The sequence below is a fragment of the Gopherus evgoodei genome, chromosome 12 (genome assembly GCF_007399415.2).
Source record: "Gopherus evgoodei ecotype Sinaloan lineage chromosome 12, rGopEvg1_v1.p, whole genome shotgun sequence".
NCBI classification, from domain to species: domain Eukaryota; kingdom Metazoa; phylum Chordata; order Testudines; family Testudinidae; genus Gopherus; species Gopherus evgoodei.
The window spans coordinates 41,732,174-41,753,739 of NC_044333.1; the positions used below are offsets into that span (position 1 = coordinate 41,732,174).

The 21,566-nt window shown below is 50.1% G+C and overlaps 2 protein-coding genes across 4 annotated transcripts in view; one reads left to right on the forward strand and one right to left on the reverse strand.

Annotated features, from left to right (window-relative positions):
• Positions 1–505: 505 nt before the first annotated feature.
• Positions 506–14,330, reverse strand: NOB1 (NIN1 (RPN12) binding protein 1 homolog). Of its 2 annotated transcripts, none has more exons than XM_030581833.1 (9): positions 14,224–14,330; positions 10,711–10,843; positions 7,958–8,091; positions 5,693–5,764; positions 3,579–3,722; positions 3,155–3,373; positions 2,205–2,302; positions 1,501–1,645; positions 506–1,024 (listed from the first exon to the last, which is right to left on the reverse strand). In XM_030581833.1, the coding sequence occupies exons 1-9, from the start codon at positions 14,284–14,286 to the stop codon at positions 950–952; spliced, it is 1,083 nt and encodes a 360-aa protein (XP_030437693.1). In that variant the 5' UTR covers positions 14,287–14,330; the 3' UTR covers positions 506–949. The 2 variants fall into 2 exon arrangements, with proteins under 2 accessions (XP_030437693.1, XP_030437692.1); XM_030581832.1 differs by having other exon boundaries at positions 506–1,178.
• Positions 14,331–14,409: 79 nt separating this feature from the next.
• Positions 14,410–21,566, forward strand: part of WWP2 (WW domain containing E3 ubiquitin protein ligase 2) — an 84,367-nt gene continuing 77,210 nt past the window's right edge. For both annotated transcript variants that reach the window (XM_030581831.1, XM_030581830.1), the window contains exon 1: positions 14,410–14,510. The gene's annotated coding sequence lies outside the window, so the exon portion shown is untranslated. The remainder of the gene's footprint in view (positions 14,511–21,566) is intronic.

The window sequence follows — 21,566 nt, forward strand, 5'->3', positions numbered from 1 at the left end:
ACAGAGCACAGAATGTAGACAAGCTGCTTGGGTGTGTGCATGCAATGCTTAGCTGTCAGTGGGGTTGTTCTGGAGACGTGGCCCAGCCAGCACCAAGGGAAGCTGTCACCCCTACCTCTCCAGCAGGCTCCAGCATCAAACTATCTCAGCAGCTCACAGCTGGGAGCTGCAAGTCATGGAAAAGCATGTGGCTGCCTACTGCTGCACTCACTGGCTCCAGCAACAGCATGGGCAACTGTGCTACCATGACCAGCACTTGTGCCTCAGCATCAGTGGTAAGGGATCCGTAACAAGGACAATGTGTACATCAGACGCGACCACCCCGCTTGGTCTCTTAACGGGATCCTGAGCACTGGCTGCATTTCCAGCATCTTCAGGGAAGGGCCAAGTTCTACCCTTTACTACTTCCCACAGCTGGTTCAGTCCACACACATTTTGCCTGCACCTTATGGGAGTGTAGCCAACAGCTCCAGGCCCTTTTCCATTTGAAGTGAAACACATGGAATGCAATTCCTTTCTTTATTAAAAATGCTGAAGTGCCAGGTGTGATTATACAGCTTGGGAGAAGCAGCAGGAGTGGATAACAGCCAGGTTTGCATTCCAGATCCAGTTTGATGAAGTCCCACCTTCTTTCCTCCTGCAGCTCAGCATCCTCATCTCAGCGAATCACTTACCAGGCTCAATCCTGCTGCTCAGCCACAGGTGTCTCCTCGTTAGACGGCTGGCTGAGCACAGAAGCAGTGGCCCAAACCCCCTCTGAATCCAGCCAGCAGAGCAAGTTTTGGAATTGCCCTGTGACAATTCTTATCCCTCTGAGACCAGACATGAAAATGTGGCATTGCTTATTGCCCTGAGTCAACAGCCCTTTCCTCATGATGCAGCCAGGTCACAGCGGAGTCCCCTCCCCTTCATCTCTTCCTCACAAACTTCTTGGTCGCTGCGTTGGGATTCATACGCCGCCGTCCCGCACCCAGAGCTGCATCCCGGATCTGCAGGTTGGCTGCACGGCTATAGATGTCGTTTTCTGCGAAGGGAGAAACCCCTGCAATGTAATCTGGGTCAAAGACATTGGTTTTCTGCCTTGCTTTCCGGGAAAGCCGCTGCTGAGGAAAGTGCTGGTCCTCAACCAAGTGGGGGTTGCTGGAGTGTTTCCCCCCTTGGGGAGTAGGCAGTGAGTACTGTGGGAGAGAGTAAGAGTCGTTAAGGAGCAGAGTCCCCTTGCAAAGCCAGGATACTAGATGGAGGCTGGCCTGGTCCCTGTTGGTCTTAATCTGAGAAATTCCTTCCATGCCAACAAGTCATAGAACAAGTAAAACAAACCCCTGTATTGTTTCACCACTGGAGTGTGAAAACATCCTCAGCAGGCCTCTGCGCCTGGGGCCCCAAGCCATTAACAGGAGACCAGGTGCTCTGATTCAACACTGCTATTACTACTAGGCTGTATCATGACAGCAGACCAGCCAGTGTGTTGTGCCCAAGTCCCAATGATGAGCTACTCACTCGAAGCCCTCGTGTATTCAGGACTTTTGGGTTGCGAGACAAGTGCATGTGGATGGTGCCATCAGCCCCCACGCTTACTGCAACCTTTTTCAGTGTCTTGTTGCCACAGTGCAGACAGAAGACCCTGGTCATGTCGGATGTCGTCCTAGAAAACAGAAGTGGTTCAATGCTCCAGTATCACAGGGTGGCTCCACAGGCTGCAGCACTCTCCACAAGCAGGATTCCAGCAACCAGCCCGTCTGGGCTCAACATCCCAAACCCTGTTAAGAGGACGGAGCCAGGCCCCTGTGCACAAGATCCAGAAAGAGGAAAGCAACCCCTGGAGCTAGGTGATGCGCTGACTTCATGCACCTGTTTCTCATTACTGGAGTCTCAGGATCAAGGTCACAATCTGAATGAGTTTGTTGAGTCCCAGCTTAACCCAGGACAGGCATTTATCCCCCAAATATACTGCACCACACAATTTGGATAAAGCAGCAGTCCCTGCCCAGAAGCAGCCCAGGACTAAGAGGATAGTACTGGTTAGGACTGAGATACTGGGGCTTAATTTTCTTGGGAAAGCTTCTCCCTGTCTGCACTCAGCTGTGTTGTTTAACATTTACATTGCACCACTCAGCTGGCTACGCACCAGTGACCCCCCAACACCTCCCTGGCTAGAGTGACGCTGCTCTTCACTGGCAGGTTCCGATGCTTGTGACACGTACTTGAAGCAGCCGTGACAGCGTAAGATGTAGCTTCTGGCTTGCCGGATCAGCATGCCATTCATTGCCAGCACATGGAGACCCATCTGGAGCAGAACATTCTGCAAGGAGAAGGAACAGCCATGGGGAAAACCCTGTAGGAGGAACCTCCAGGCAGCTCTTAGAGGCACCAATCAACCTACAGACAATGCACATTTACAGGATTGCAGCAGATGGCAGGCCTCAGACAGAGCCAGCTTTGTGGATGGCGTAAAGACAGTTCTGGGAGGAGTTGTATGGCTAAAGCAGGGGTGAGGCACTACTGCTCCCCAGTACAGCTGAAGACACTGACTGCAACCTTGGTGTCTTGTTACCGCAGTGTAGACAGAGTCCACAGGGGTCCAGCTAGGCCAGGAACCTGCTGCAGCAGAAGAAAGTTCAAGAAACCTGGTGTTGGGCAGTTTATGCAATAAACTGCCCAGCGGGTGTGTGACTTTTCCTAACCCCTATTAGTTGGAGGTTATTTTATGCCCTAAAACCAGACATTGACTCTATTTACCTAGCTTGGGTAGGGCCCATCTCTTCTCTAGAGCCGACTAACTGAAACGCCATCTGCAGTGCGGCGACAGCCTTTGTTCGCCCCTTTCCTCATTGTGCAGGCAAGTGCATTACAGGGCAGTCGAGTGCAGATCTTTCTGGCATTCCACTCTTGTGCGGGGGGCTTTAGGCGTCTCCACTGACTCCATGTTAGATTCCTGCCCTTTCTGCCCAAGCCAGTGTCAGACCCAGGCACTTTGCTGGGTTGGAAAGCCCTAATGAATTACATGCCCTAGCTCTTCTCCTTGATCCGTTCTTTTGCTGACTTGCTCAGTGATGTCCAGCAGAGGCCGAATCTTCCCTTTGCAGAAGCCCTGCTGCTTTGGCTCCCATTCATCTAGGCAAGTTATAACTGGAGTCACGCAGTCACTCCTTACCTGCATGGCAAAGTCTGTGGTCACGCAGCCGACCTGCACGTTGGCAGGAGCATCACCATGCCCCACATCCTGCTGGATCTGTTTGATGTTGTTGGGAGTTATCCAGCCTTCATTGTCATCACTGTCCCCTTCACTTCCATCCTCTCCAGCATTTTCCTGATCCTCCCCAGACTGGAGACTCACCGGTACCTCTGGGCTAATGGAAACGGTGTCAGCTTTCTGGAGGGTGAGAGACACTCGGTCAGTGTGGCCTATACAGCACCTAGGCAGGCGAGATGAGTGATGCCAGAGCAAGGGGGCACCAACGTAACAGCCACAGGAGTGAGCCAGCAAGAGAATCCACAGAAACCAGGGAGCAAGAAGGCAGCAGTTGAAATGAGTTGGGCAAAGACTAGGGAATTAAAGAGCGCACACTGCCTCTCACCTGCAGCTCCTGCAAGTCCCCTTCAATGCTGGGCAGAGGGTTCCTCCAGTACAGGAAGGAGCCGAACTCTGGGCTCTCCTCTGCTGCTGCACGCAGGCCACTTTCAGATGCAGACAGACACACATCTTCCTCCAGGTGCTTGGACTAGGTTTGAACAAATAGAAGTAAGTTAGTGGGACACTGACAGTGCCTGCATGGTTGATCACTGGGGGGAGGGCGTGGGGCTGGGTGTACGTGTGCACCAACTCTGTCCCTCTCTCGGACTGCAGCTCCCTGGCATGGAAGGGTAGGGCTTTATTATGCACTGCAGGCTAGAGGCACAAATGAATGTGCCTATGTAGTAACATTGTTAATGTTCCTATTGTTAGTTAACTGTTCCTATTCTCAGTCAATTCCCCCAGGACATAAAACCTGTGCAAATGTTAAGGCCCCTACATGGCCAGAGTGATGTAGAGAATTATAAAGGAAGTGGTTCCCAAAATGGGGTTTGAGAACCCCTGGGGGTTCACAAAATGTTACAGGGGGTTCAGGGGGCAGGGGATTCTCTAGTGGCGGACCGTGCTGCCCAGGGTCCCTAGGGACAGCTCTGGGCCAGCAGCCCGGAGCCCCTGGACTTCCAAGAGCTAAAGAGGATCAAAGCAAGCATGTCTCTCACACTGAGATTTAAACTTCAAGACTCCTTACAAGAAATGAAAAGGGAGGTGGATATTTTTTGCTGTTTTTAAAATTAAACAGGCAGCTAGTATTGTTTTTAAAGTTATTATGAAGAAGTAGTTTAAGCTTTGTTGTAACGTTTGTCGTTTGTCTGTACTGCTCAAGACCTGAATGCTTGTGTAGAAGGAACTTTAAGTTGGCTTCTTAAATACCTTCCTGCTGTTTCACATCTGATACTCCTTGATGAAATACAGGAGCCTAGTCTATAACAGGCTTATTCAAAATGATACAAGCTACGAAAGTGAGATCTTGGAAGACTGGTGCTATTTTCATAATGTAATAAAAATACTGTAATTATAAGAAAGAATGTAAGAATGACCCTACTGGGTCAGACCAAGGGGCAATCTAGCATGGCATCCTGTCTTCCGACAGTGGCCAGTGCCAGGTGCCCCAGAGGGAATGAACAGAACAGGGAATCATCAAATGATCCACCCCCTGTTGCTCATTCCCAGCTTCTGGCAAACAGAGTCCAGGGACACTTAACAAATAGTGTGTAATAAGCATGTCATAAAAACAAGTTTTATATTTCCAAGATCACTGCTTTTATAATTTATACTCCAGTAAAGGATAAAATCCCTGGAAACATTCATTTTTAGGAGAGGGTTCGTGAGACTTGATATTTTAGTGAAAGGGGTTCACAGGTTGTTAAAGTTTGGGAACCACTGCAGTAAGGGAATCCTCAGCTAGGAAAGCATATGGGCTCTCTTGCTTTTTTCCTGTGCCAAAGTGGCACAATGAGGTTAGGTTACAGCTCAGGATTTATTTTACTTACCCATTTAAAAAAAAAAAAAAAAAGACTTTGGGCAAATAAAACATTTAACAAACAGTCAATGTCAGGACAATCAAAACCAAGCCCTTCCCAAAGTACCCAGCCAGGTCCAGGCCAATGATTTGCAAAACTGTATGACTTTCATGTATGAAAGTCAGCAATTTAAAATGACTTTTTTTTTTGGCTGTTTGGTGTTCTGTAATGTAATTTAAATGAAAAACCCTGCATTCCAGTTGCAATCCTGGAATTGGTCACCAAGTGTTTGTGACTTAACTTTCCTGTGTTTAGGAAATGCTGAATGGTTAGTTACTTTTTTCTGTACTGTAATTTAAATAAGTTACCAAAACAATTGAAACTGGTGTGATTATATTGCATTATTTTGACACAAAATATGCAGAATTTTTTTGCAGAATTTTGAATTTTTGGCGCAGTATCCCCCCAGGAGTATATTCTGCAATTGACTTGTGAGATTTCTGGACAAGTCCTGAACCGCCCTCTGCCTCAGTTTTCCCAGGATACAAAGATCTCTACCTACCCCACAGGAGACGCTAAGCCTTCCTAAGTGTGGAAGGCTCTTTTTCCCCCATGCTAGCACCTTTCATTGGAGGATACGAGAGCACTAAACAGTTACCCTGGAAGGGAGGTGGAACCCAGCGACATGAACAGGAGCCTCTGGATGCTGTATGGTGGAGCTCAGCTGAACCTGCAGGGGATTAAGAGTAACGGTGAGTTTGGCAGGCAGAGCAGAATGTACGACTAGGGCTGCCCTGGGCTAGTTCCTAAGCCAGCAACACAGGGACGGCCTGGGGCATCTCTACAAATCCCTCCAACAATGGAGCTTAGTTGACTTTAACTGTTTTCCAAGCCAGAATGGAAGGTGTTGACTAGCAGGCAGCTGACTGCGCTTTAACTGATGGCTAGAAACAAACTGTTACAGCTCCGTGTTTAGTCCCCAGGATCTCTCAACTATGGAATGTTTACACTACAAGGCAACTTGGTTCATAAGGTGTGCCCCAGAACTTGCAGGTGAGGGATGGAGTGTGGGGTGGAGGGCACACGTTGTGAATCCTCTTTGGTCTAAATCGGGTTTATGTAGCTCTGCCCTTTCATCCAGTATAAAGGAGCCAGAGTGACATTGCAGATATTACCTGTAGTGTGGTCATAAAAAGTGACAGGCTTCTAACGGGTAAATCTTTGTGATTCCATAGTTTATTAACTGACAGCTGTTTATATGCATCACAATTATTTAATTTTTTGATCTATACATTTTATAGAAACTGGAATTATTTGGAGGCAGGATGGGGGAAAGGGGACTATAGCTATGGGGCCGATCCCGCAAGCTGTTTGTTCACCGGGGCTATTCGGGGGGGGAGGAAGGGGCAGTACACGATCATGGAATTAAAGAACATATAACAATAGGTAATCACAAGGGGGCACAATTTTAATCCTGGCATGTTCTAACTTGTGTGAGTTTTACAATCTTAACATTCTTTAATGCAAGTTTATTAGATTACTCCGAGGGAATTCTGTGCCACTGCATGTGTGCATAATAAATAAGCTGTGCCTCTTTTTAATTTTTTTTGCACAAAAAAAGTTTCTGCTGATAAGTTGCTGCTGTTCTGCCTTTTGCCCACCAGAGGGTGCTGTGCCAATAGAACACAGCAGCAGCTCCCAGCCAGCTAGGGGAAAGAGTCTGCAGAGCCGCCTTTGCAGCGGGCCAGGTCAGAAGACAGGGACTGTGGATAGGGAGGGGGAAGTTCAGACTGGGGCTCATAAGGGGAAATGGGGGAGGACACACTGGGGCACAGACTGAATGGGAGTGGAGGCATAAGGCCATGATGGGAGGGAGGTGCAGGGCCACATGGTGGTGGGGGAGGAGGTACAGAACTCCATAGGGACAGAGGGTGGCTGGGTTGGAGTACAGACAGATGGGGATGTGGTAGAGCCACAAAGGCATGGGGAGAGTGGATGTCTGAATGGATATGGAGGGACATATGTGCCTGACTGAATCTGAGACTAGGGGTCAGCCAGAGTCTGCATGGAGGAAGCTCCCTAACAGTCCCTTCCCACCCCCCACAAAACCTGTTCCATACATTTCCCACCCATACCCGACAACCCTCCAAGTTCACACCCAGGCTCCTTCCCAGCAATTTACTTCTCTCTCTCTCTCATCTCCTCCATACCCTGACTCTTTCCAGCCTTGCACTGCTTCTGGGGGGTGTGGGAAATACGTTTCTGCATTGTAGTTTAAATGAATTATTACCCAAAATTCTGTATGAATACGCCTAATAAGGAATCTATTTGTCAAACGTTTTCTGAATTTTTTTGTTGTCTGTATTGTTACAGACATACTTGCTGACACATTTTGAAATAAATGACCAAAAATAAACAACATAAAAAATGGGTCACACCAAAGGTCCATCCGGTCCAGTAGCCTGTCTTCTGACAGTGGCCGATGCCAGGTGCCCCAGAGAGAATGAACAGGTAATCATCAAGTGATCCAGTCCCAGCTTCTGGCAAACAGAGGCTAGGGACTCCATCCTGGCTAATAGCCACTGATGGACCTATCCTCCATGAACTGAAACTGGTGTGATTATATTGTGTAATCAGATGTAATATTTTACATAAGTTCTCTAATGCAGCCAGATATTTCTTAAAACCAGAAGAGCTTTTTGGAGACCAGACAAAAAGGTGACATGGCACCAGGCCATGACAGTAGATGCAGACTGAATTTTACATCAAGAATTGGGATTAAACATCCCCCTCGCTTTTTTCATGACTATACACCCTCACCAAACACCTTTGAAAAGCCTATTCACTCATGAAGGCAGTAATCCTGAAGGACCTAACCAGCACTAGGGTAGTGGATTGGGTCTGTCACTCCAGGAGAGTTTACCTTTTTTTCTGGCTCTGTCTTCAGATGAGCCACCCCAACAGTCTCTGCCTCCAACTGGTAGGTCAGGGCTAGCACCTGAAGATCTGTGGCTGACAGACTGGGATAGTCACCTGTCTTTTTTGAAAATTCTGTCACTATAACAAAGGGAGAGTGCTGTCATTGGGGGATTCCACCAGGGCAAGTCCAACGGTTAGCAGACACATGGATAATAATGAGCGCTTTCACATGTTGTACCAATTATATTAGACCAGTAAAAACCAGCAGGATCTTATTAAAGGGGACAAGACAAAGATGCCACATTTATTATGATAATTTGATTTATGACTAATAACTAATATCTTAATTCTTATACACACACACACATTCACATTATATCTAATACCTACACACACCCACACCCATCAGGTGTTCTGCAGCTGCTGCACAGTTACCAGTCCTGAAGATAGCTTAAGTTCATGGCTTGATTTTGCAGCTTGGGTTCGTAGCTTGTGGCGGCTAACTGGCCAGGAAAGCCAGGCACAAGGCCGAGCTGAATCTCTGTTGGGCAGGCACCAATGTTCTTCCATGTTGGCAGCAGAATGTTACCCAGAGTCTCTCATCTCACCCTTCTTTTTTATAGGCTTTTAGTTTGGATTCAAAGTCTATAGGTCTTGCTGTGTCACGCTGCCTCTGGGTTTAGACTGATCACCCATCAATTGCAGGCGTGACTTTCAGCCTTGAACCTGGCTTTGATCTTCCTTATGTTGTCCTTTTCTTTTTAGGGTGGATGCTTCTTACTTTGTTTAGGGCTGTTGTCTAGGTCTTCAGCCGTTGGTATTTGAACTTTTTCTCATCAGGACAGGCTGGGGCTGGAGGTTGATTCTGTCATTCATACATGCCTCATTCACACATCTAAACTAAGGCCATGTCTACATCTAAAATTTTGCAGCGCTGGTTGTTACAGCTGTATTAGTACAGCGGTATAGGGCCAGCGCTGCAGAGTGGCCACACTTACAGCAACCAGCGCTGCAAGTGGTGTTAGATGTGGCCACACTGCAGCGCTGTTGGGCGGCTTCAAGGGGGGTTCCGGGAACGCGAGAGCAAACCGGGAAAGGAGACCAGCTTCGCCGCGGTTTGCTCTCGCGTTCCCGGAGCCACCCAGCAAGCCGCAGGGAAGGAGACCTGCTTGCTCGGGGTTCCGGGAACGCGAGAGCAAACCGGGAAAGGAGACCAGCTTTGCCGCGGTTTGCTCTCGCGTTCCCGGAGCCACCCAGCAAACCGCAGGGAAGGAGACCTGCTTGCTCGGGGTTCCGGGAACGCGAGAGCAAACCGGGAAAGGAGACCAGCTTCGCCGCGGTTTGCTCTCGCGTTCCCGGAGCCACCTAGCAAACCGCAGGGAAGGAGACCTGCTTGCTCGGGGTTCCGGGAACGAGAGAGCAAACCGGGAAAGGAGACCAGCTTGATTACCAGAGGCTTCCTCCTTCCACGGAGGTCAAGAAAAGCGCTGGTAAGTGTCTACATTGGATTACCAGCGCTGGATCACCAGCGCTGGATCCTCTACACCCGAGACAGAACGGGAGTACGGCCGGCGCTGCAAACAGGGAGTTGCAGCGCTGGTGGTGCCCTGCAGATGTGTACACCTTCAAAGTTGCAGCGCTGTAACTCCCTCACCAGCGCTGCAACTTTCTGATGTAGACAAGCCCTAAACTAATAAGATTACAGCAGGGTTTGCAAAAATGAAGGTTGGAGGAAGCTTTTACAAAATGGAGTGAGTGTTTTAAAATGGGGTTTGAATTACAATATGGAACAGAAGTTACAGTGTAGGCAAGTGTAGTGAACGGTGAACAGAAGTTACATTAATAAAGTGAACAATTAAAAACAATTTCATTTATCAGTTCGACACACAGGCAATTAGAACTTTCAAAACAATACAAACACAGAGGTTGGGTAGGGGTACCTGTATAGGCTGCTCTGTCACTTGAACCATTCCCCTCTATTAAGAGGGTGGGGGCTATGGGAAGAATTCTCAAGGGCATTTTCTCTTTAAATCTCACCCTAAAAGCTTTTCTTGCAGGCCTCTGGGTAGCTCTATGTCAAAGGGTCTGTGCCACTCTATTAAAGAGCATTTATCTGCTGAGCTCAAGAATATTTGGAAAGAATCCAGACGTAGCATCACTTTTCTCTTGAAAAATGACAGTAAGGTTGTTTTAGGCTCAAGATGTAGATTTTAGTAGTAGCAGATCAAAGACTCCTACAATCTGTCATGCCTCTCCTCATCCATTACCGCCACTAGAATCATTTAGATGTTACAATGATCCCCTCTGTGGAATGTCTGAAATAAGTTCCATGAGAATAGTTTTATTTGAATGCTAACTTTCTCCCAGAGGGATTTCAACCCAAACGGCACAGCCCTGTGCTACTCCATGAGAACTAGGAAGCAAAAGTGATTAGAAACAGAAGTAAAACCGGACTATTCGGCTGTCCTTGGTGGGGTGGGAGGTAGATTAACAGCATGAAGGGTGAGAGTATGATGGGACTCTTAAAATTGTTCATTTCAATCACAGGAGCAGGAGTTAATAAAGGAATGGGGCTTTTCTCCTGACAGTTGCTCTAAGACTATGGTTAACGGAATCTAGGCACACTTCCTATGGCAAAAAAAATACCTATGCAGAGAAAAGCTGTACAAATGCCAGGATGGGCAGGAAGGACACTGAGTTAGCAGCTGGCGGCTAAGCTAACACTCTACTAGTGGTCCCCGAGGCCAGCTCACCTACCTAGTTTAACATACTCAGGGAAGGGCTGTTTGAAGTGAAGCTCGTAGGGCAGCACGGCCAGTCGCCTCCTGGTTTCCTTGTCCCGGATTTCACTGACCACGTCCTTAATAGTGTAAACGTTTCTACCGAAGTCCTGTTGTATGAGACACACAAGAATTCCTGATATTAGGAACAGACAACTCACTCTGATTCCACGGCCAGAAGGCACATGGGGATGCCCATCCCCACAGATAGCACAGTGTGGTTCCAAAGCAGCCCCATACACAGTGCCCATCCCATGGAGCCAGGTGCTGAAACAGCCCAACCTCTCCCTGCCCCACAGATGGGAGAGGGGCTGCCAGGCTCGGGGAAGGCCTGGCTCCCCTGCTCTGTAGCTATTGCCTGAGACAGAAAGACAGTGTCTTGGTGGGGCCACTGGATGATCAAGGCACTAAAGGAGCAGGCTGTTCTGAAGTGATTAGAAATCAAAGTAGAAACTGACTATTCTACTGTCCTGGGTGGAGTGGGGAGTAGAGTAACAGCATGAATGGGGAGAGCTAAATAAATTCTTTGCATCAGCCTTCACTGCAGAGGATGTGAGGGAGCTTCCCACACCTGAGCTATTTTTTTAGGTGGCAAATCTGAAGAACTATCTCAGGGTATGGCTACATTTGGAATTTCAAAGCGCTGCCCCGGCAGCGCTTTGAAGTGTAAGTGTAGTCAGAGCAGCAGCGCTGGGAGAGAGCTCTCCCAGCGCTGCATGTAAACCACATCCCTTACGGGTGTAGCGTGCAGCTCTGGAGCCCAGCGCTGCTGCCCTGATTACACTGACGCTTTACAGCGCTGTATCTTGCAGCGCTCAGGGTTTTTTTTTTTTTCACACCCCAGTTGCAGCGCTGTAAAGTGTGAGTGTAGCCAAGGCCCCAGACTGAGATGTCAGTAGAGGAAGTTTTGGAACAAATTGATAAATTAGACAGTAATAAGTTACCAGACCCAGATGATATTCACCCAAGAGTTCTGAAGAAACTAAAATATGAAATCACAGAACTATTAACTGTGGTATATAACCTATCACTTAAAGCAACATCTGTACAAGATGACTGGAGAGTAGATAATTGATACCAATGTTTAAAAAAGGCTCCAGAGGCGATCCTGGCAATTACAGGCTGGTAAGCCTAACTTCAGTACCAGGCAACTTGATTGAAGCTATAATGAAGAACCCAGTTATCAGAAACATATATGAACATTATTTGTTGGGGAAGAGTCAACATGCCTTTTGTAAAGAGAAGTCATGCCTCATCAATCTCTTCGGACATGTCTATACTACCCACTGTTTTGGTGGGCAGCGATCGATCCAGCAGGGGTCGATTTATTGCATCTAGTCTAGATGCGATACATTGACCTTCGAGCGCTCTCCCGTTGACTCCTGCACTCCACTGCCGTAAGAGGCGCAGACAGAGTCGACGGGGGAGCAGCAGTTGACTCACTGCAATGAAGATATTGTGGTGAGTAGGTCTAAGTACATCGACTTCAGCTACGTTATTCACATAGCAGAAGTTGCGTAACTTAGATTGATTCACCCCCTCCCCCCAGTGTAGATCAGGCCTTAGAATTCTTTGAGAGAGTCACCATGGGGACAAGGGTGATTAGTGGATATAGTGTACTTTCAGAAAGCCTTTGACAAGGTTTCTCACCAAAGGCTCTTAAGCAAAATAAGTAGTCATGGGATAAGAAGGAAGGTCCTCTCATGGATCAGTACCTGGTTAAGAAACAGGAAACTAGACAGGAATAAATGGTCAATTTTCAGAACAGAGAGAAGTAAATAGTGGGGTGCCCCAGGGGTCTGTAAAAAGGGATAAACAGTGAGTTTGCAAAGTTTGCAGATGACATAAAAATACTCAAGATTGCAGTCTGCTGTGGACTTAGCTAAGAGTTACAAAGGGATCTCACTAAACTGGATGAGGGGGCAACAAAATGGCAGACAATGGCAGATGAAATTCAGTGTCGATAAATGTAAAGTAATGCACATTGGAAAACATAATCCCAATTACACGTACAAAAATGGGGTCCAAATTAGCTGTTACCCCTCAAGAAAGATCTTGGAGTCAATGAGGGGTGGTTCTATAAAACATTCACTCAATGTGCAGCAGCAGTCAAAAAAGCGAACAGAATGCTGGGAATCATTAAGAAAGGGTTAGATAATAAGACAGAAAATATCATATTGCCGCTATATAAATCCATGGTACGCCCACATCTTGAATACTGCATGCAGATGTAGTCACCCCATCTCAACAAAGATATGCTGGAACTGGAAAAGGTTCAGACAAGGACAACAAAAGATGATTACGGTGGGGAACAGCTTCTGTCTGAGGAGAGATTAAAAAGACTGGGCCTGTGCAGGCTGGAAAAGACACGACTCCGGAGGATGTGACCACGGGACGGGTCTTGACCCCCCCGCCCCAGGCGCAGCTGGCCTGGGGAACCCCTCGCCGGGGCCCAAAGTATAAGTGGGTCAGAAGACAGAGTTGGCCGCTGGCACCTTGAAGACTAGCAGCTTTCAGCCGCTTTCGTGGGTAAACCCCCTTCTCCAGATAGCGGCCCCCGGTGGCTCTGTGGGCAAAGACCAACCCGGCTCCCCCGAGACCTGGGGTCAGACTGGACCTCGGTGTGACGAACTGGGAATGTTCTTAATGTTTTCTCTGAATACTGTGTTGGTGCCTCAGTGTCCCCTAGGCAGTTCTTAAAGTATCTAGGTGGTGGAATAAGGGTGTGTGATTGCTGCAGAGGAAGGGGCCAGTGCACTTAAATGCCTGGCACTCTGTCTCCTAGCAACTGATGGCCTGGGCCCCTCCCCTGCAAAGGTGCCAGCTGAAGGTGTTGGAGACAAAGGGATCAGGTGACCTCCTGGCCGGGAAAGGGGCTGAGCAGAGAGGAGGGGCTGGAGGGGATTTTGGAGTCTGGAGCTGGCTGGGGACGAGGAGTGAAGTGAAGTGCAGACGTGGGGGTCTGGCTCACTGACCCCCAGAATGGACCCGGCTGAGGGGTCCAGTTCGCTATATCTACAAGCTCTGTTTTAGACCCTGTTCCTGTCATGGAATAAACCTCTGTTTTACTGGCTGGCTGAGAGTCACGTCTGACTGCAAAGTGGGGGTGCAGGACCCTCTGGCTTCCCCAGGACCCCACTGGGGTGGGCTCACTGTGGGAAGCGCACGGAGGGGCAGAGGATGCTGAATGCTCCAAGGAGAGACCCAGGAGGTGAAGACATGTGAGCTTCTTGCCCTGAACAAGTCTGCTCCAAGGGAGAGGAGGCTCCCCAAAGTCCTGCCTGGCTTGGTGGGGAGCAGTTCCAGAGCATCGCCCGGGAACTCCGTGACACTCGGTAAGTTCCGGGGGCTGGGCCCGCCCCGCGCTGGCTGCCCCCAAAGCTCTGCACGGCGGGGGCCCGGCCCAGCCCGGCCGTTCCCGCCTCCGGAGCTCCCCAGTAAGGCCCGTGGCGGGGCAAGCGGCCCCCAGGCTCCGCCTCGCCGCAGGTACCTGGAGCGGCGCCCCGCGCAGGAAGGCCCCGGCGTCCGCCACGACGTGCTCCACCGCCGCCATCTTGGTCCGTCCTCGCGGGGTGCGCCAAGCTGCCGCACGGCATGCCGGGAGCAGCAGTTTTTGTGCGCCGCGGTGTATGCTGGGATCGGCGCTGTTTCGTCGCCGTGTGCACGCCGGAAGCGCCGGTTCTCTCAGGCCCCGTTTCCGGGCTGCGAGTCAGGTGGGGAGCCGGTGTCACATGATCGCGATCGCAGGAGCCGGAAGTGAAGGCGAAGCCGTCGCCGGTAAATATGGAGGGGGAAGGGGCGCGGGCGCGGGCTCGGCTCGGCTCGGCTGGCGGGAGGTGGGCCCGGCCCGGCCGCAGCTTGTTCCGCCCGCCCGGGCCCGGCCCGATTTCCCGCCCACGGGCCTGCTGCTCCGGCGAGTGTCGGGCCCGGGCAGGCCTAGGCGCCCCGCCGGGGGACGGAGGGAATCCCGGGCCTGGGAGCCGGGCGGAGCGCCCAGCCTGCTGGGGGGGCCGAGCCAGGGGCCGTTAACCGGACTGTCCTGGGTCCGGTCCAGGGCCAGAGCGGCACCGGCTGCGGCCGGCGGCCAAGGCCGAATCTGGGGCGCCCCGGGGGCCGCAGAGCGATTTCCGCTACCTCCGGTGTGATGGGGGAGGCTCTGCTACCCCCAGTGGCCACAGTGTTGGGGGCGCGGGGAGGTCTCGTCCCTTGTCCTCCCCCTGCAGCCTGTGGCTCCTCGGGGCTGCTGAACCGGGGTCTCCCTGCTGAGCTTTGTGTGGTGCCTCCTCCCGCCCAGCCTGCCGGCTTTGCTGTGGCAGGGGAGAGTCTCGGCGAGTCTTGGCGTCCCTGTGCCAGGCTTTGGGGCTGCTGTGCCTTGCTAGGCAGCCTTGGTCCCAGCCCTTTGCTGAAGGAAGGGGTGGGCTAATAGAGAGGCTGTGACCCTCTCTCAGACAGGCAATGAAAAGGAGCGTCCTGGAGTCTGAGCTCCATGGGGCTAAGGTAGCAGTTAACACCGAACACCAGCTGAGTGAGGCGGGTCCCATTTGAAAGCTTTAGTCTGACTAGGATACACATAGGCAGCTTGGCATCAGCATGTTGTATTGATCTCTCAGCCTCATGGCCTTTCCATCTCCTTGAATCTCAGCTGGGTTCTCCTTTCCCTTTGTTTCTCTGTGGTAGGTGAGCTCTCTACCTCACCCCAAAAGCAAATCACTCATCTGTCACTTGTTTTTCCTAATTAGTATGCATAGGTGGGTATTTTGCCAAATTAGGCTCTGCCATGCTTATTAGCCCTCTTTTCCCAAATATTGTGCTTGATCTGTTGCTGACCTTCATTCCTGGCTCAAATTCTATCTGTCTTAGGCCAGGGTAGCATTAGTTCATAGAGTATCAGGGTTGGAAGGGACCTCAGGAGGTATCTAGTCCAACCTCCTGCTCAAAGCAGGACCAATCCCCAGACAGATTTTTGCCCCAGATCCCTGAATGACCCCCTCAAGGATTGAGCTCACAACCCTGGATTTAACAGGCTCATGCTCAAACCACTGAGCTATCCCTCCCCACAGAAGGAGTCTCCTATTACTCTGACCTCTGTTCCTCCATGAGAGAGCCACAGTCCTAAAACAGGAGTACTTGTGGCACCTTAGAGATTAACAAATTTATTTCAGCATAAGCTTTTGTGCGCTACAGCTCACTTCTTTGAACCGAAAGCTTATGCTGAAATAAATTTGTTAGTCTCTAAGGTGGCACAAGTACTCCTGTTTTAGGACTATGGTGCTCTCATGGCTGCTACTCAGAAACCAGTCCTAAAACAGTAGATGGTGCTGGTTCAACATGTGCATGAGTAGCTAGTAACTGGCAGCTTTGCAGTTCCTCTGTACAGAGATGGGAGCTGTGCTGGCTGCCTGCCAACTTCTGTCCTATTTTGAGGCTAAGGGCTCCTCTTTTCAGAACTCACATGGCAGCAGACTTGGGGGAGGCAGCAGAAAAATAACTTAACGTCTTTCTTGCTTGTGGGCCCAATTTAAGAATATATGAACAGCCACAGAGAGTCAGACCAATGGTCAGTCTAGCCCAATATCCTGTCTTTGATAGTATCAGTGTTTCAGGTCATGTACATTATAGGGTAGTTGGATTGATCCACCCCTATATTCCACTCCTAGCTTCTGGCAGTCAGAGCTTTAGGCTTGCCCAAGCATGGGGTTGCGTTCCTCACCATCTTGGGAAATAGCCATTGATGGACCTGTCGTCCCTGAACTTATCTAGTTCTTTTTTGAACCCTGTTATACTTTCATTGCCAGAGGATGTTGTGATGGCCAAGTTCCACAGGTTAATTGTGTGTTGTGTGGGAAAAATACTTTCTCTGGTTTATATTAAACCTACTGCCATTATTGTCATTGGGTGACGCCTGGTTTTTCTACTGTGAGAGAGGGTAAATAACACTCCCCTCCCCCCCATACTAGTCATGATTTTATAGATCTGTATCATATCCCCCTGATCCATCTCATTTCTAAGATGAGAACAGCACTCATCTCTCTAATCCAGGGGTAGGCAACCTATGGCACACATGCCGAAGGTGGCACATAAACTGATTTTCAGTGGCACTCACACTGCCTGGGTCCTGGCCACTGGTCTGGGGAGCTCTGCATTTTAGTTTAATTTTAAATGAAGCTTCTTAAACAGTTTAAAAACCTTATTTACTTTACATACAAAAATAGTTTAGTTATATATTGTAGATTTATAGAGAGTGACCTTCTAAAAACATTAAAATGTTTTACTGGCACGTGAAACCTTAAATCAGAGTGAATAAATGAAGACTCGGCACAGCACTTCTGAAAGATTGCCAACCCTTGCTCTAATCTTTCCTTGTATGGAAACCATTCCATAGCCTTGAACTTCTTTATTGCCCTTCTCTGAACCTTGTCCAGTTCCACTATATCCTTTTTGAGCTGGGGTGACCAGAACTGGGCACAATATTTAAGTATTCTGAATCCTCAGATAGCTCCATGGCTGCTTCTGAGCTTCCACAGAAGTGGAATGAGTCCTGATTCATCTTCTCTATTTGTAGTCTTGCTGTTCCGAAACCTGGGGACATCAATGAAATTGACACAAGGGGGTCAATTTAATTCTGTTGTTCCTTGGGGAAAGTGCTAAGCAGCAAAGGCAGTCATTGGAGCTGTCTGCTGGGAGTGGAGGGGAGATGCAGCTAGAAGCTTGGGGAGTGGTGGGGGGAGCAGATATTCTTTGCCTCTCCTCCATTGCAGTAGCCAGGCAGCTTTTGAGTTGTGGTGGGGAGAGGGAAGAAAGGGAGTGAGGCCATCCCTCCTGGAAGCCGGTCAGGGTTTCAGATGTGACACTTCATTTACTTCCAAGCCAGAAGCTGCTCAGATTCCAGCCCTGCAGTATGTTGTATACAGGGCTGGCTCCAGGCACCAGCCCAGTAAGCAGGTGCTTGGGGTGGCCATGGGGCAGGGGAGCACGCCTGGCTCTTTGGCGGCAGTTTGGCGGCGGGTTCCTCACTCCCTCTCGGAGTGAAGGACCTGCTGCCGAAGACTGAAGTGGCGGCGGTAGAGCTCATGCCAATCGTGGCTTTTTTTGTTTGTTTGGTTGGTTTTAAACCCCTGGAGCTGGCCCTGGTTGTATACCTGCCCTGGGCAGAGCCTGTGTATTCTGTGGTCATGGAATTTATTGCAGGCACCACACCCCACCCCAACACTGTGCTCCAGAGTCTGACTTCAATATGCAAATTTCTCTAGCCCCTCTGGCTGTGAAAAGCAGTGCTACTGTCTGCAGGCATGGCAAGTCAGCTTGCATCAGTAGCCTTGAGAGCTGTGAACTGTCCCATTCATCTCAACAGTTCCTTAGCTTTTAAATCTACCAATGGCACGTTGATGTTGAGCTGTTTCACTGTTAATCATAGCAGCAGAAACATGCTCATTCCAATGTCTCAGGTGCCAAAAGCCTCCAGCTTTGCTCTGACACCTCTGGGTACTTACGTGTTCTCAGTAGAAAGCTTTGGTGCATGCTGAAAATGTAGCGGTGGCATAAAAACTATTGAACTTGGTTACCTCAATAGCTGCACTGACCCAGGTAATGCAATGGAAGAGAGAGGGTCAGGCAATGCTTACGACTAAGGTGACTAGGTGTCCGGTCAAAAAGGGACCCTGCTGGCTGCGTCACCACTGCAGAGCGGGCCATTGAAAGTGCAGTTAGTGGTACTGCGGCGCTAAGGCAGGCTAGTCCCTACCTGTCCTGGGGCACAGGCCAGCAGGTCTGACTCTGGGCTGGGCTGTGGGGCTCTGTGTGCTGGGGAGAGCGGCTCATGGAGCCTCCTGGCCCCCTTGCTTAGGACCCAGACCTGCTGGCTGCTTTCGGGGTGCATGCAGTGCCAGGGCAGTTAGGGAGCCTGCCATAGCCCCGCTGCTGATCCAGGTAAGCCTGTGCCCCTGCCCCAGCCCTGAGCCCCTCCCAAACCCAGAGCACCCTCCTTCACCCCAAAACCCTCACCCCTGTCCTCAGCCCAGAGCCCCTCCCACACTCTGAACGCCTCAGCCCCACACCAAAGCCAGCACCCCCTCCTGCACCCCAACCCTGCCTAAATCTGCAGCCCCCTCCCACATTCCAAATCCCTCAGCCCCAACCTGGAGCCCCCTCCTGCACCCCAAACCCCTCATATCCAGCCCCACCCCAGAGCCCGCACCCAGTCGGAGCCCTCACCCCCTCCCACCCCCCTACTCCAGCCCAGTGAAAGTGAGTGAGGGTTGGAGAGAGCGAGCTACCGAGGGAGGGGGAATGTAGTGAGCAGGGGATGGGGCCTTGAGGAAGGGGCGGGATTAGGGTGTTCGGTTTTGTGCAGCTAGAAAGTTGGCGACCCTACTTCCGACGTGCCTTCAGGGCTAGAAGACCTGGGTTCCATTGTCCGCTCTGCTGCGGCCTTCCTGTGTGACCTTCTTAGTCACTTAGGCCTCGTTCACACCTGAGTTGTGTTGCACTTTACCTGTACTGCTATTGTCAAAGCAGTACAGCCCCTTGGCATGTGCATGCAGGCAGATTTGTATAAAGGTGCTTTATAGCAGCAGAGCTATTCTGTGCTCAGATACTGCAGTAAGGAGGGGCCGGGCCTGGAAGTGTCTAGGATAGAAAGATACTGTGTGGATTGACTTCTTCACCTCCTGTGTAATTCCATGCAAGTCCTCATTCTGAATGTGCTGGGAGCTGCTGCAGAATGTCCACTACTGCAGCAGTGCACTGCTGAGAGCAGGCAGTGTTGCTGCGTGCAGCCTTCTTGCTAAACTGAAGCTAGGAATTCAATGCCAAATGCAGTGGCCTGTGCGCAGGCATTAGTTACGCATGTGCTTTATGAAGAGTAGCTTGAATGGGGTAGAGGGGCCAAAGCCTAGATCACAAGTGAGGGCCAGTTGGGTCCTCAGTCTTGTACATTCCAACCAGTTCATAACTTGGTGGCATTAGGGGTCTGCAAAGGGTTTGAACCTGGGATGAGATGGTGACTTAATATAAATATGTCTCCTTATCTAACCCTCTGCTCTGCACAACCACTAAAAAGCCCACAATGATCTCAGGGGAATGGAGGTTTGTCCTTGGCCAAAATGACCCCTTGGTTCTGTTGTGATGTGCCGCCTGGATGCTGTTTCCACCCCAGAGGTGGCTGTATTTTCGTGGTGCTCTGTGAACGTAGCTTGTGAAGTGCGTTGGGATCTGTCAGGGTGAACAGAGCTACAGACATAAAATGCTGTTGTAGTGTTGTCAGGCTGTTTCCTAAGTGTGCAAGTGCTGCTGCTTGTGTTGGTCGTATGGGGCTATTTATAAAGAGTTCTGGATAATCCAGGGTAGTTTTCACTTGCCTGAGCTATGCTGCAGAAGTATCAATGAGAACAGAAAGATCCATGGCCCACAGAAAGAGCCACAGAAAATCCCAGTCTTCGGGACTTATTAGGGAGGGGCCATCCTGTGGGAGTCTTATCTGATGGGCTTGGGATCCAGCCAGTAGAGATCTCAGCAGTGAGCCTGGACCTATGAGGAGGCTGCCTTATGGAACTAAACCTTAATGAGAAAGACCTGGGCTGCTCCTGAGGGCTCCCGACACTCTCCCATGTGATGCTAGGCCCCACATTTCCTCTGTAGTAACAGAGTATCACAGAATCATAGATGCATGCGTAGGACTGGAAGGGAGCTTGAGAGGTCGTCTAGTCCAGTCCCCTGCACTCAAGGCAGGACTATGTAATAACTAGACCAGAGATTCTCAAACTGGTCCGCGGATAGTTCCCTCTAAGGTGCATGCCTAGGCGGCCGCACACAACACAGTGAAGGGCCACACACCTAACTAGTGGAACCGCGCAGGTGTGGCTCCACTAATGAAGTGCCTGGACAAGATGCACATGTAAGGTGAGTTGGTGGTAATAGGGGGTAGGTGGGAGGGGGCAGTGGGGTGAGAAGAGTAGAGTGGAGGGAATTTGGGACATGCAGGGCTGCAGCAGCCACAGAAAGAGGTAACTTTCCCCAGCTCCAGGGCTGCGGCTGCCGGGGAAAGATGGCCCTTCTTCCCAGCCCCAGCTCGGCAGCTGCGGTGGGGGAGAGAGGGAGAGACCCCCCCCCTCCTTCGCAGCGCCAGCTCGGGGGCTGCCACAGCGGGGGAGACAGAGCACATCCATCACATTAAAAAAGTAAGACTACTGATATTAAAATATAAGTTGCGTGCTTTTGTTTGTAAAACAAAAAAAAATTAATTATTATTAAGTTTTTTTTATATAACACTTTTATCCAAAGCGGTTTACAATAGTTAGCTAACAATACAAACAACATTTGGAAAGATCATTAAGTGGTCCACCGAGACCCTCAGCAATTTTCAAGTGGTCCGCGAAAACAAGTTTGAGAAGCGCTGAACTAGACCATTCCTGACAAGTGTTTGTCGTGTTAATCTTGTTTCTGTCGGGGCTTTCCTAAAGGATCCTCAAGCTGTTTAGTCACATACACTAGTCATGAACCAGCCAAATGCAGCCGCATCACTGTTCAGTGGTGTGGGGCAGACAGTGAAGGCAACTGTATCCTCTTAACCCTGGGAGACGCCTCTCTCCCTGTGCCATGCTGTTAGAGTTATGATCCGATCACCCGTCATCAAAGGAGGGACCTGCGGGCTGAGCAATCTCTGTACTTTGGAACGCTCTCCCTGAAAGGTCTGAACTAGCCTGAGTTTATTGCCCTTCCAGTTCCAGGCACTTTGCAAACCCCAGCTGCTGTGGGCATTGGCCATGGGCTGAGGGGAGTGGAGGTTGGGGGTTAAGCAGCCTGTGTCACTTGACTGGTGACTAAGTGAAGTTTGCA

Coding starts and splice junctions, on each gene's coding strand:
- NOB1 (XM_030581832.1), bottom strand. CDS start 14,286: ATGGCGGCGGTGGAGCACGTCGTGGCGGACGCCGGGGCCTTCCTGCGC. Junction 1,646..2,204: donor CGCTGTCACGGCTGCTTCAA/GTACGTGTCACA, acceptor TCTGTTTTCTAG/GACGACATCCGACATGACCA. Junction 1,179..1,500: donor TGAATACACGAGGGCTTCGA/GTGAGTAGCTCA, acceptor TCTCTCCCACAG/TACTCACTGCCTACTCCCCA.